Source organism: Hirundo rustica, chromosome 2 (assembly GCF_015227805.2).
Source record: "Hirundo rustica isolate bHirRus1 chromosome 2, bHirRus1.pri.v3, whole genome shotgun sequence".
Taxonomy (NCBI): Eukaryota; Metazoa; Chordata; class Aves; order Passeriformes; family Hirundinidae; genus Hirundo; species Hirundo rustica.
This window is the reverse complement of record NC_053451.1, coordinates 94,294,678-94,307,451: the sequence shown is the minus strand read 5'-3', so window position 1 is coordinate 94,307,451 and position 12,774 is coordinate 94,294,678. Positions and strand designations below refer to the sequence as shown.

General features: G+C 45.2%; 2 protein-coding genes across 2 annotated transcripts in view; one reads left to right on the top strand and one right to left on the bottom strand.

Moving 5' to 3' along the window:
- The window catches only part of COL4A1 (collagen type IV alpha 1 chain), a 120,452-nt gene extending 110,592 nt beyond the window's left edge, over positions 1–9,860 (bottom strand). Inside the window, exon 1 of the mRNA XM_058419188.1 lies at positions 9,724–9,860. Within this exon, the coding sequence (XP_058275171.1) occupies positions 9,724–9,786 (63 nt within the window). The 5' untranslated portion in view covers positions 9,787–9,860. The remainder of the gene's footprint in view (positions 1–9,723) is intronic.
- Positions 9,861–10,127: 267 nt separating this feature from the next.
- COL4A2 (collagen type IV alpha 2 chain) overlaps positions 10,128–12,774 on the top strand; it is a 143,543-nt gene continuing 140,896 nt past the window's right edge. Inside the window, exons 1-3 of the mRNA XM_040088976.1 lie at positions 10,128–10,146; positions 10,451–10,554; positions 10,692–10,752. Of these exons, the coding sequence (XP_039944910.1) occupies positions 10,511–10,554; positions 10,692–10,752 (105 nt within the window). The 5' untranslated portion in view covers positions 10,128–10,146; positions 10,451–10,510. The remainder of the gene's footprint in view (positions 10,147–10,450; positions 10,555–10,691; positions 10,753–12,774) is intronic.

Below are 12,774 nucleotides of genomic sequence, written 5' to 3'. Positions count from 1 at the left end.
GGTTTTCACACTGCCAAATCAATTCTAGCACCAGCAGCTCCTGTGGTATCTATGAGAAAGGATTTTTGAATGCAAGGAAGGCATTTAGAAGGAACACCTTTCAGTAGGCGTACGTTTTACCTTTGCAAAGGTAATATACACAGCAAAGGCTGTGGGAACACAAACAGGTATGAGGCAATCACTTGCTAGGCTTGCTCCTTTAAAGATTTTATTTGAAGGTGCTAAAAGAAAAACGTGATTCTTATAATGACAGCACACAGAAACATTCTCACAAAACTATCATTCTAATTTTTGACCTATGCAGGTTTTTAACTTTGTCCAGTCACCATCATCTTCTTTGGTCCCCTTGACACTCCAAAAAAAAAAAACTTTCCACATTCATAGCCTCTTTGACTACTCCAAAAATCAATTAAACGGAAGCTGAAATTATTAGCAACTTCATGGAAATTAGCCTGCACCTGGCAGGACAGAGGGCACTGAGCTACAATCACCACAAGGTTAGCAGCTGCCTGCCTGCACATCTCAGGGGCTACCATTCAAAGCTTTTACATGCTTATGACACATCCAGTCCATTTAAAATCACAAGCTCTGTCCCAACCAAGCACATAATTCCTGGAAAATGCATCAGAAATCAGCATCCACTCTTTGTCTGACCAGTGTGAATCAGAGCACATTTTCAAAGGCATGTTCCCAGAAAGATGGATCTACTTTTCTGCATGATTTGAACTATTATTTTGGCACTCTCCAGGCCGTGAGCCGAGACATTATTTAACCCAATGACTTTAGGCACTGGTACAACATTTGCTGGATCACCAAGGTCCATACTGGGAAGTAAGGTTTAAAATAGCAATAGAAAGTCACAGACAGTAGGATTACATTGCGTAAGAATTAACAGCACCAGAATCCATGTCTAAGTCTTCTCCCAGCTGATATCTACCAGTAATGATCACAGAACAGCCCCTTCCAGGCCGGGACTGCCAGCTGGAGGGTCCCCACGAACGGTGGCAGCAGCCAGGACCAAGAGCCAACTCCCACAGCTGTTGCCCAGCTAAGCAAAACTAAGTGCAGGGCTCTAGCACTTAGTTCTCTCCTTTTTTCCTGACCTTTTTCTTGCTTTCTACTCTGGCCCCTGGAGATGCATCATGCAGCCTTGACTCCTCAGAATCACTGTGCAATTAAAAAACAAAACAAAACAAAACCAAAAAACCAAAACCTAAAACCAAACATGATGAAAACACAGACTTGCTAGGATAATGTTAAGCTTTTTACTTTATTCTCACTTTCATTTATGCCTCTTGCTATTCCCTGCTTTCCTCTAAAAGTGTCCATGTTGACTCCAAAACAAGCAGCTATTTTTAACAAATATACGGCCCCAGTAAATACACTTCAGGTTTTTAAAAAAAAAAAAAAAAAATCAATAAAAAGTTCATCATCATTTTCTCAAGTAAAGCTGTTACATTACAAGCATCTATGTAGCTTTTGTCTTCCTTGCCTATTCTACCTGCTAAAAACACGTGTATTTACAGCTAAAAGTTTACTGAGTTTTGGCCACAATTAGTGCTTGCACATATATCTTGGCTTTATGGCAGCCACAACTCATCCTTTTTATATTCTGCTAGCAGATAACTGACTTACCATTGCCATAAAAGGGACAAGCTTCAAGTACAATATGAAAATTCCTGGAATACTTGAATCTACCCTCATGCAGCTGATTTTTCCCTTAATATGTGCACTATAAATACAAGCTATTAATGCACTAATTTCTCTTTAAACTTTTGTTCTAATTCTTTACAGCCCCATCAGCCCATACCAGTGTAATTTTTCAGCCTTATTTGGATTTCATTACAATCTTAGGATTTGTTTCAATGTTTTTAGATTAACAAATATTTCAACAGAAGTCTTCAGTAGACTAGAAAACAAGTTTTTCTTCCACTAGATAAACAACTGGACTAATAAGACCAAAAGACTTATAATATCTAGTCAGCACATAGCTATCCAGTGAAAATGGGCTAATTTGTTCTATCCCTTAGCTACAACTGAAACATTTGTCATGACAAAGAGAAAAAATAAAAGAAACCCTTCCTCATTCTGATTTCTGTATATAAACTAAGAACCCCATAAATCACCTAGTAAAAGAGAACCAGCCAATAAAGCAATTTATTTTCCACTGTTAGCGATTATTTGCATGAAAGATTACATACTTCATTATGAATTTCCAGTGTGAATTATCTATAGGGAGAATCCTCATGTAAAAATGGCATTGATCATAGACTATGATGAATTAGAACCCAAACCACATGTTCTAGAAATGCTCTACCACATTTATTCCCCAGTGTTAAGATAACAATCCACATGTACAGAAGACATATTGAGAGGGCATCTTGACTAGAAGAAAGGTTGAAACCTCAGACCTCCCATGTAGCCAGAGAGATTATAAATCCCACAGCAGCTGAGACACACACGGGCAGAGACAAGGCTGGACACCGGTGTTTAAAGGGGGTAGAGGAGATGAATGTTACTTGCCTCAAGTTTTTCCTAGCAATGTTAGGGAACACCACCAGACTTCTGGCACCTTTCAAGAAAGTCCGACATTTAAGCCTGATTTATGGTTTTCATCTTATCTCAGTTCAGAGATGAAGCACATCTCTGAAGCAGTTTGCAAACTGGAGCTACTCAGCACATCTCTTCTGCTCCCAGTTTAACAGCTGAGCAGGGAACTCCATGGAGGTGACAGACTTCACCTAAAAACTTTCTATTTCCCAGTTGTAGCATTTGAAATGTTCTTTAATAAGGTACACATTATCTACAGACAAGATAATGGATAGTTTGTACCATGCTTCAGTCTTCTATAAAAAACTACATCTCTTCTGAATGCAAATGACCAAACTCACTTGATTTTTAATTAAAATATTCTAGTTTTTCCTACCAATCTCAGTGTATTAAACTAACTACTGGATTTATTTCATAACTGCTGGTTCCCTCTCAGCCACCTTAAAAAACTGCATGTCAAAATGTGGTCTCCCTGTCACTGCTACAAGCAGATGAAAGCCACAAAAAGATGAAAGAAACTTAATTATTACTCTGCAATTTGTTTACTCCACACACTTGACAGCACTTTGTATTTTGTCCTTCACATTGTTCTGTTGAAGAAGCACACCCTTCCTCAGACCCTGCGAGAAAGAGGCTGTCTGCCAGCCAGTAAAGGTGAAGGCAGCGGATGCACACGGAGAGAAAAAAAGCATAGGAAAGGAAGGGGAACAGGGTATGATTAGTGATTCTCTTGAATCCACACAAAGAAACCCTTACAAGAAGTTCCATAAAAGTAGCTGAATAACTTTGCTAAAACACAATTACACATTCTATAAATTAAGTTGGTACATTTGTGGAAAATCTTAGGCCATTTATTTCAGAACATGTGTGAGAACAGCATTCTTTTAGATATGAAGGTAATATAAAGAAAAAAATCAAGAAGAAGGAAACCTATCCTTTTCCAGCTCTTCTTTGGCTTCCCTCATTTCATTTTTGGACACGTCCTTTTTATTATGGGGCTGTAAGGCAAGCCAAGCCAAAAAAAGGGAACTTCTCTGCCGGCTGTGAGGCTGACTCATCTCCATCTAAGCAGATTCCCAAGCTGCCGGGTCCCACGGCACCTGCTGTCTGCACCCACGCCTCAGCACCTTGCACCAGAACTGCACTGATGTCACTGAAATACCCCAGCACAGGTATAAAAGCAGGACTACAACTCTCATTGGAAGCCATAAGTACAGGTTTTCAGATGCTTGGTAACTTGGCAAATCAAGAGGTGAAGAGGGGTAGTTCCCACCACCACCACACAAACACCTAAGCTAAGAAGAGCTAATGTAACATTAAGGCTTACAATGTTTTTTTGCCCATGTTGGAAATATAATGAAAGCACACAATGTTAAGAAGTTTCCTAAAAAATACATATTTGAGGTATTTTGAGACATCAAAGTGGTAAAAAGTGAGCCCTGAGCTGGAAAGAGTATAGTAGAAGTATAGAAGCTGAAGTGCTTTTGAACGTATATACTGTACTTTCCTTTTCCAATTTAGAAAGTTTATTCAAGCTCCTCCTTCTGTAAGAGCATATGTCAGAGACAGAGGAAGATTTCATCCTATAACTGTACATGCCAGAAGGTAAACATGGACTAGTGTTTTGCACGAGTTATACTCTTTATGAAGAATGCATTCACCTATTTCTTTACTGTAACTCACCTCAGATTACAACAGCATGATGGTAGTAATTACATATTGATAATGTTTTAATTCGTCCTATATTTTACTAACACACTGTCCAAGACTGCTATATAAAGACTCTTGAAGGGTTAATGACACATACTTTTCTGATGTATTAAATCACCAAGAATAATTCTAGCCAGCCACAACCCAAAGAAATCAAAAATTTATCTTCCCATGAACATCATTACATTGCAGCAGTACTTCACACCTTCAACTACTCACTAAAGCCACAGGTTGCCCTTCCATTCAGGTCATAGCCCATGCCCAAATTCTTCTCCTCGATCAAATCTTGCAAGGTGTTAAGGTGTTAAGTGTTTCTGATGGGGAAAGTCAGCGGAAATTCTGGGAAGGGTGTACTATGCAACTTTAAAACGCTGATGAAGTAAGTCAATTTATTCTTGTGTAGAGGTTGTTGAATCTTCCTTTGTTTAGTCTAGTTCTATAAAAAGAACAATATTCCTAAGCCTATCCCTAAAGAAGGTCTCTGACATTTTAGAACAATAGTCTTAGCTGCCTGCAGCAGCTGTGCTACCTTGCTCTACATGACCAGGGCAACTGACAGAATATACATCCAGCATAACCTCGGGCATTATAGAAGCTAGTGATTTCCAGGATTATAAACACCAAGCAGACAGTAGTCCCGCAGGCATTTGATACAAACACTCAGAAGCAAAAATTGTGCAGCTTGGGAAGACAGTCCGTGAACCCACTTGCGTATGATGACACTCAACAGCTGGCTCCAGGAGCGAAGTTCATGGAGATGAGCCAGGACTGACCGCACAGGGAGGTTCAGAAATTGCGTTCACCAACACAGCTGGTGAATGCAACCAAAAGATCCTGCCCTCCTCTCCCACCTCTGGCACCCCATGCCATGATGCTGTAGAAGAAGGGGCCAGAGGGAGAGGAGAAGTTGGCAGAAAGGACAACAGGTATAAAGGCATTCCTTTGGGAGCAAGGAGTCACCAGGCCTGTCCCCTTGTCCCCAGAAGTGCCCATGCATTTTTCTGTCTATACATATTGAGTAATAAGCCCCCACTGCTGGGACAGATGAACCCATGCCCACCACTCCTCCACTTCCCCAGCAAGCACTGCTTGCCACAAGCTGGAAGGCCACCCTCGTGCCCAAGCTCTCACGACCCTCTCTAGTGCACCCTCAGCCACCCCAGATCTTGTACCTCTTCCTGACAAGACACCTTGCTCCAACAGGAGGAAAAGGGAGCACTGCACTTATCTTCTTCAGACTCCTACATCCCACCATAGCCTGGCAGGGGCAACGAAACCTCATTAGAAATCATTTGGGTCTCCCCTTCTGGCCATATTTTTGGAACCAGACTGACCATATCTCCCTCCAAAATTAACACTTGCCAGGGTTTATTAAACGTGTTCTTGGTATTGTCAGGTGCTTGAGGACATTCAGGGACAAGAGTGTCAGATGGCCTCAGGGAATAGGTGCCTCAGGGAATAGGTGTCTCAGCATCAAAGACATGGCAGTCCTAGACACAACCTGCTGCAGAAGGCAGCTACCCAACCCTGCCTTACTTCATTAGTAAAAGCACACCCAGGTGAAGGGCTACCAGTGATTCAGACTCAGTCATAAGACTTCTCTTCAACCCCATGCCAAAAGCCCAGGTCATTCTTTTTATCTGTTCTTGGTTTATGCGCCCTGTACATCTCCATCTCAGTAAACCACATTTTTAATCAAAAGATTAATAGAAAAATTGGTCAGATTAGTTGAAAGCAATTATATTCCTTTTGCTTTTGTCCTCTAACTGCGTGTTTCAGAATGCACTCCCAAATACAACGTAAAAACAGGAGAGGTGATGCGAGGAAGGCATGAGGACAATACAGCAGAGCTGTCTCTGCCTGGCCACATACAGCACCGCTCTTTATACAGGGCTTACCCAGGGGCAGGAACCTCCTGGCCTCCCACCAGTGCAACTCCAGTTGCCATCACACTCTCAGCTCAAGCAGCACTAGTGGAATCAGCGCTGCCCTTGTGGAAAAATTTAAGCATGCTTTTATCACTGTTTTGGCACACCTTTCCCTATTAGCTCCATAGAGCTTGCCCTCAGCTCTGTCCCAGCACCCGTTACTCCAAGACTAAAAGCAGAAAAGGGAGATTGGTTGGGAATTTGGAGAGAATGCTAAACCCACAGAGCTCCTCCATTACACCAGTGTTTACACGGCAGTCAGTCCATTTGTGTGACTCAACCCAGGGCTCAAGTGCAGCTGAAGATCTCATTCCCGCTGCATGCAGCACAAGGACCAGCACTTGCAGCAACATGGAGAAGGTGAAACATGAAACAGGCATTTCCATGACACTCTCAACTCTGACCAAGCAGTACTAATGCTAGGAAACAGACCTTCTCCAAAGGAAATGGCAGCCTGAAAAGTGTCAGAAATGAGAGCCCCTGCAGAGATCCACCAAAACAAGCTTCTCCTGTAACCATCTCATGGAGCAGCAGTCTTTTATCCTGACCTGGAAGCATCTTAATCTACTGCACTTTCTTCCACTCAGCTCTCATTGTAACCTGAAAAGGAATCTCCTGAGAAGAACACAGAACAGCACAAAAGTCCAGATTAGCTATAATTAATTACTTTCATTATAATTGATCAGAATAAAGAACGCTAAACTTCCAGTGTCACATCTGGAGGCACCTCAGAGAGCCACATTAAAACCAGTGGGAGCTGCAACGGAGCAGCTCCCTCTTTCTGTACTGAGGCATGTGATCATGACAGTAGCTGGCTTAGGGCTGGCTTTGCTATGTCAAATGCCTCTCTCAAGAGCAGTCCTTCCAAACCTCCTTGTATGCATTAAATGACAGATATGTCAGAGATAAAAACAATTTTTCACTCTGTCAGCCCTGACAGACTGCAGAATCACCACCACCAACACAGCATGAGCTGCTTCTGCCACACTTGTATGTGCTCACAGGCATGGATAGTCTCAAGCCTAGAACCACCACGACGCATATATGAAGAAACATTTACTGTGAGAGTGACAAAGCACTGACACAGGTTGCCTATAGGGGTTGAGCAGCCTCCATCCTCAGACATATTCAAAATTCAGTGGGACACACCATTAAGCAGCCTGTTGCAGATGTCTCTGCTCTGAGCAGGGGGATGGACTAGATGATCTACAAGGTGCCCACGAGCCTCCCCAATTCTGTGATGAAGGCCACAGTACAATTAAGAAACTGTGGCTGCACAACTACCGTAAATAAATAAATAAGTAGGTAAGTAAATAAATAAATAAATAAATAAATAACAACCCTACCCAATAAATAAAAGCTACTCTGGGGAAGGAAGAAAACAGGTGGGTTGTGGTTTTTTTGTGGGGTTTGTTTTTTTTTTTTCCTGCAGAAAAGTAGTTGCTGAATTCAGCCTATTGCAAAAAGTACTGCTGCAACCTTCCCTACTACACAAACTTCTACTAATACAACTACTCTTTAACTGTAAACAGCGGGACCACGTTCATCTGAGGACAAGGCGGGCACTGGGTCAGCTCTGCAAAAGCAGAAGAGGCGCTGCCCAGGCGTAGAGCGCTTCACATCACTATGTCACAATCATGCACAGGCATCAGCCCAGCTCAAGAATCTCCAAAGAGCAGCCTCTGGATCACCAGCCATACCTGGTATGGTGTAGGCTAACAGCCATCTCCATCACCTTTGTGTGGCTGCTAGTGACAGGCAACAGTGCGGAGCTGGGGACAATGCCAGCAGAACTGAACTGATTGAAAGGCCGCCCATGTACAGCTGAAAGTTTATCTAAGGCAACAAAACTGCAAGGAGCTCAACTTCCAGTGCATACTTGTGTTTTCTGGTGGCACTGACGAGGAACTTCAAATCTGCAGTCAGCTTAACACACAAAGAACAGTTAATTATGAAAATATCTTCAAATATAATTAGGAGCTTCAGATTACATTTTAAGAAATCTTGTTTTTAATGGAGTAATTTACCCAGCACATCCCAGACACTTCTAGAACAGTTCTAGAACAGAGCCTCTTCACAGTTTCTACAGAAGCCCTCAAATTGTATGACTGATACTAAAGTTTGTATCTTCTTTTAATGAGCACCTCATCCCTACATAGTTTTGTGTCTCTGATTGACAGTCATGGTTTACCCAATGACTTCACTTCACAGCGTAAGATGAGAATGTATCTCTCAGATAGGTATTTTTATCTCTGGATATACCAAATTCAGAACTCAAATGCAAATAGTTTAATTCAAAATATTCTAATTAATTTAAATTAATTGTAACCTTAAGGGAATACAGTTTAATCAGCTTAATGCCAAGTGATGGGTGAACTGGCTAAGAGGATTCACCACAGTGATTTATTGCAATCATGGTAAGCCTGATATTGTCAACCTAGGAGCAACAGACAAGACATCAGAAGTTCAGTGCATTGCTTACTTCAGTTGATTCAATACATACATACCATCCCATTGGTCACACAGAGGTATCAAAATTCATTATAGGACTTAATTTCATCTGAAATCGCAGAGAAGCTTAAAATGACCCTTTCCCATACCTCCGTTGTTGATTGAAGTGCTAATACAAGATCTTACATTTATAGCAGGAAGCATAACAAAAAGCCATGTGTCTACAGCTACTGACAAATTTTCTGCACTCCTGAATTTCACTAATACAGTGTCAACCTAACCAAATTCAAGGAAGCAAGGAGACACAAAAAGATAACCTATTTCAAATTATTGTGTCAACTGCCCTTTACTTAGACCTACAGAAGGAACAGCCCAAATACTTCAGGAGCGCCGGGAAAGAGAGTCCTTTAGACTTAAGGACAGCTAATAGCTATTATCACAGTGATAAAATTAGCTCCCTTGTCAAAACTTTCAGACTACTTGCATGCTTTCGATTTTACATGTCTATGCCACAATCTAGTTCCACCCGGAAAGATGCCAAAATTCAACTTCAACATTAGGATCCTTCCCAGTCCCCAGCCTACTGCCCACCGCGGGGGTCAAAGGCAGCGTGCACAGCACTTTGAATCCAAGCAGACAACTCTAAAGTATTATTAATATTGGTGGGGGTTTTTTTGTTTTGTTTTGTTTTGTTTTGTTTTACCGTGGAAACACAACTCGCTGCTTTTCAGTCCCGGGTGGGTGCGTGCTTTCTATTCCCTCCCCAGTCAGCGGCGCTCCGTGCCGGGCCGTGGGAGAGCGCTGCGGGCCCCGTCCCCGCCGGACCCCGCTGCCATCCCCGCGCGGTGCCGGCCGCCCCGCTCCGCACCCGCGGAGAGCCGGCGAGCCGGGGCGGCCCCGCGGAGCGGCGGGGAGCCGGGCATCCGCGGGAAGCCCACCTGGCTGCCCCATCGCCCCGAGAGCGGAGGCCCCGTGCCTGCTCCCCGTCCCGTCCCGTCCCGTCCCGTTCCCGCGTATCCCCGTGAGAGGGTCCCGCGTGTGCAGCCGATCGCGCAGCCCGAAGGAGCCGCCCCCGCGTACTCACCGCGGCGGAGACGGCGCTGAGCTCGGCGCTCAGCAGCAGCCCGAAGCCCAGCCAGAGCCGCATGCTGCCGCGCACCGCACCGCGCCGTCGGTCCCTGGGCAGCGGGGCGCCGGCGACTCAGAGCGGGGCTCCGCGGGGCCGGCCCCACATGCGCGTCTCTTCCCTCCGTCGCGGCCGCGGCGCCTGCAATGCCTCGGGGGCGAAGGACTCGACTCGCCGTACGCGATGGGCGGTGGCAGCCCCCCCTCTCCTCCCCTCCGGGCGGGGACCCTGGGAGGGCGCAACCTCGCCCGCTGCCGTTCCCCGCTGGCCGCAGTTCTTCCGCCTCCTCGTCCCCGCCGCGGGTGCGTGGTGGGCCGCGGGGGGCGCGGGCGGAGCGCCGCTTCCTCGCCGCGCACGGCCGCGGCCGCCCGGGAGGGCACGGTACGGCAGCGCGGCGCGCAGCGGAGCGGAGCGGAGCGGGGCGGGCGGCGGAAGGGGCCGGGGAAGGGCCGGGGGCGCTGGCTTGGCTCGGCACGGCCCGTCGGGGTCCGCGCCCCCGCGGGGGGCTGCGCGCCGGGAGGACGCCGGTGTGTGCGGGGAGCGGCGCGACGGGCCCGCTCTCCCCCCGGATCGGAGCCCGGCCCGGCCGGCGGGGCCGCTCCCTGCTCCGGCAGCGGCGTCGCCCAGCCCGGAGACCTCCGGCGGGGGGAGCGGAGTTACGAGCGGGCTCTTCTCTGCCTTGCAGGGGTGGCCGTCCGGCGGGAGGGAGCCCTGAGCCGAGCCCGCGGCCAGGGAAGGAGCGAAAATGGACATCTCGCAGCTTCCCAGTGCACGTATTTTCCTTTGTCAGTAAGTAATTCCGCTCGGTAGGCTTTTGGAAATAACTTTTTTAAAGTCGTATTGTCACCTTTAACTGCGGAGCGTTATCACGTGCTTGTTTTGCCCTGGCTTAAAACAATATCTTCCTTATTCACCTTTCCCTGCAGGGATACGGGGCTTTTGCTGATCCTGATGGAAGTTGTGCTGTCAGCCGTCAAAGTAGACGCTGTAAGTAAAACGTCTTCTGACTTTTACTGAGGAGAGGAGAGAAGAGAAGGAAGAAGTAGTTTCCTTGGTATCAATACGTGAGGAACTGCGTTTTCCTTGCCAGATGGCTTATCTATCTTTCTATTAAAAGAAACAACTAACAAATCATCTCTGCAAGCCTTACAGATTGCTGCCTTCAACAAAATGATGTTCAGCAGAGAAGCATAATGCTTCAAGTGGCAGGTTGTTTGAAGTACTACAGTGTTAATTTTGCTTTAATTGGGTAGTTTGTTACAGCGATAGTGAAACAAACCGAACAACTTCTTTATTTTTGTAAGAAACACACCAAAGATGCAGTGCTGTAGATACCAACGAGTACTTTGGTAAAGTTAACCTGCAAGGTGAAATGTCTTCAGTTACATACAAACCTCATCTGAGGACTGTGATGCTTACTTCTACTGGTCATAGTTTATAAACAAATTGTTGTTTAAATTAAATTGTTAAATCCAAAAATGGGTGTTTTGTTCCATATAGGTGGTTGCAGCTATCTCCCTGAGTTGTTGATGTGAGCAGAAGTTACTAAACTCTTGCATCATTGTCACAGGGATGTGAAAGATGTGAGAGATAATGTATAGGAGAATGCAACATTTGCATGTTACAAATCTTGGTGAGTTTAATGGAATTATTGTCATAAATGGGAATAGATTTTGCATCAGGCCTGAATATAGGAGACTGAGGTTGGTCGGCTTGGCTTGTGGCTGCATTTATTGGTCAGCCACAAGTGTGACTAAGGTTCTGTGGTCATGTGCTAGTGGGACCTTGATTACATTTTTTCAAAAGCTATCCTACTTATATTTTAATCCCACTGTCTGCAACTTTATGACTTTCCACTCCATGTAGATGATAGGCCACATCTTTGTGGTGAGATGGCACGCTGTGTTAAGCAATGAGAAATACTGTGTTAAGGAATGGGAAATAGTAGGGCTTTTGCAGCAGGTGTTGTGACACACGATAACCCTGCTCTCCAGCTGCAGGTGGCAGGTAGTGCTTGCCCATCAGCCTGTGTGGATGGTTGATCTCTCCACATCACACCTGAGCGAGAGCTGTCTGGCTGGGAACCCACAGCCCTGTGGGAAGGGACAGAAGCAAGAACCTTAAGCGTCACGTGCTGCTTGTCTTTGCCTCATTTAGACACAAACATTGTTCTGCTGCATAGTGCTGAATGGATGATAAAATTACCATGTGCTACTGAAAGCAAAGCAGGCTGGTGATAACTGCAAATGTTTTATGCCCAGGAATGATATCACTGGGATCAGTTGACATAAACCAATGGCATTATGACTCTTCTTTTATGAAGTTGTGTTGTAGTGAGCATAGCATGATACATGAGTTTTAGCTGTAGCATGGAATAATTCATTCTCCTTCGTGTTGTTGCAGTAGACTGCAGGCTGTGGTATTAAAATAGCGGTATACTGAAGAGGTGTTGAAGGTATCTTGGTTAATAGATGCAGTCTGATCATGGCTGCTTGAAGCTCCACATGCTGGTTTTCCCAGAGAATCTTGAAAAAGTAAATTGGTTTGCTTAAAGGTTTAATTTCTCAGATTTAGTAGTTCCTGAGGTGGCGGCTGTGTAAGAGACTAAACACCCCATTGAATGTGAATGGGGAAGTCTGGTCACGTTTCCATGAAATAATTGAGCTGCACTGCCACCATAATATTTATCCTATTTTCCACTCATATGCTGCTTCCCTTCCTTGGCCAGCCCAGGTCTTTCTGTAGCTGTGTGGTAAACTGAATTAGAAAATTCCTTGTTTGTACTAATCACTACCCCAAAAAAGAAGAAGGGTGAGAGCTAACTTTATCCTGAGTCAGATCATCACTTGTATTCATAGAAACCTGGGCTGGCATGGGGTTGGGAAGCAGGCAGCTGGAGGTGGGAGGAGGGTTGGGCTTCTCCTTACAGTGACCACTCTGGTCAGATATGTTTGCAAAGTGACAAAGTGGGTGTCAGCGGGAAGCAACAGCGCCTGAATAATTGCCAGA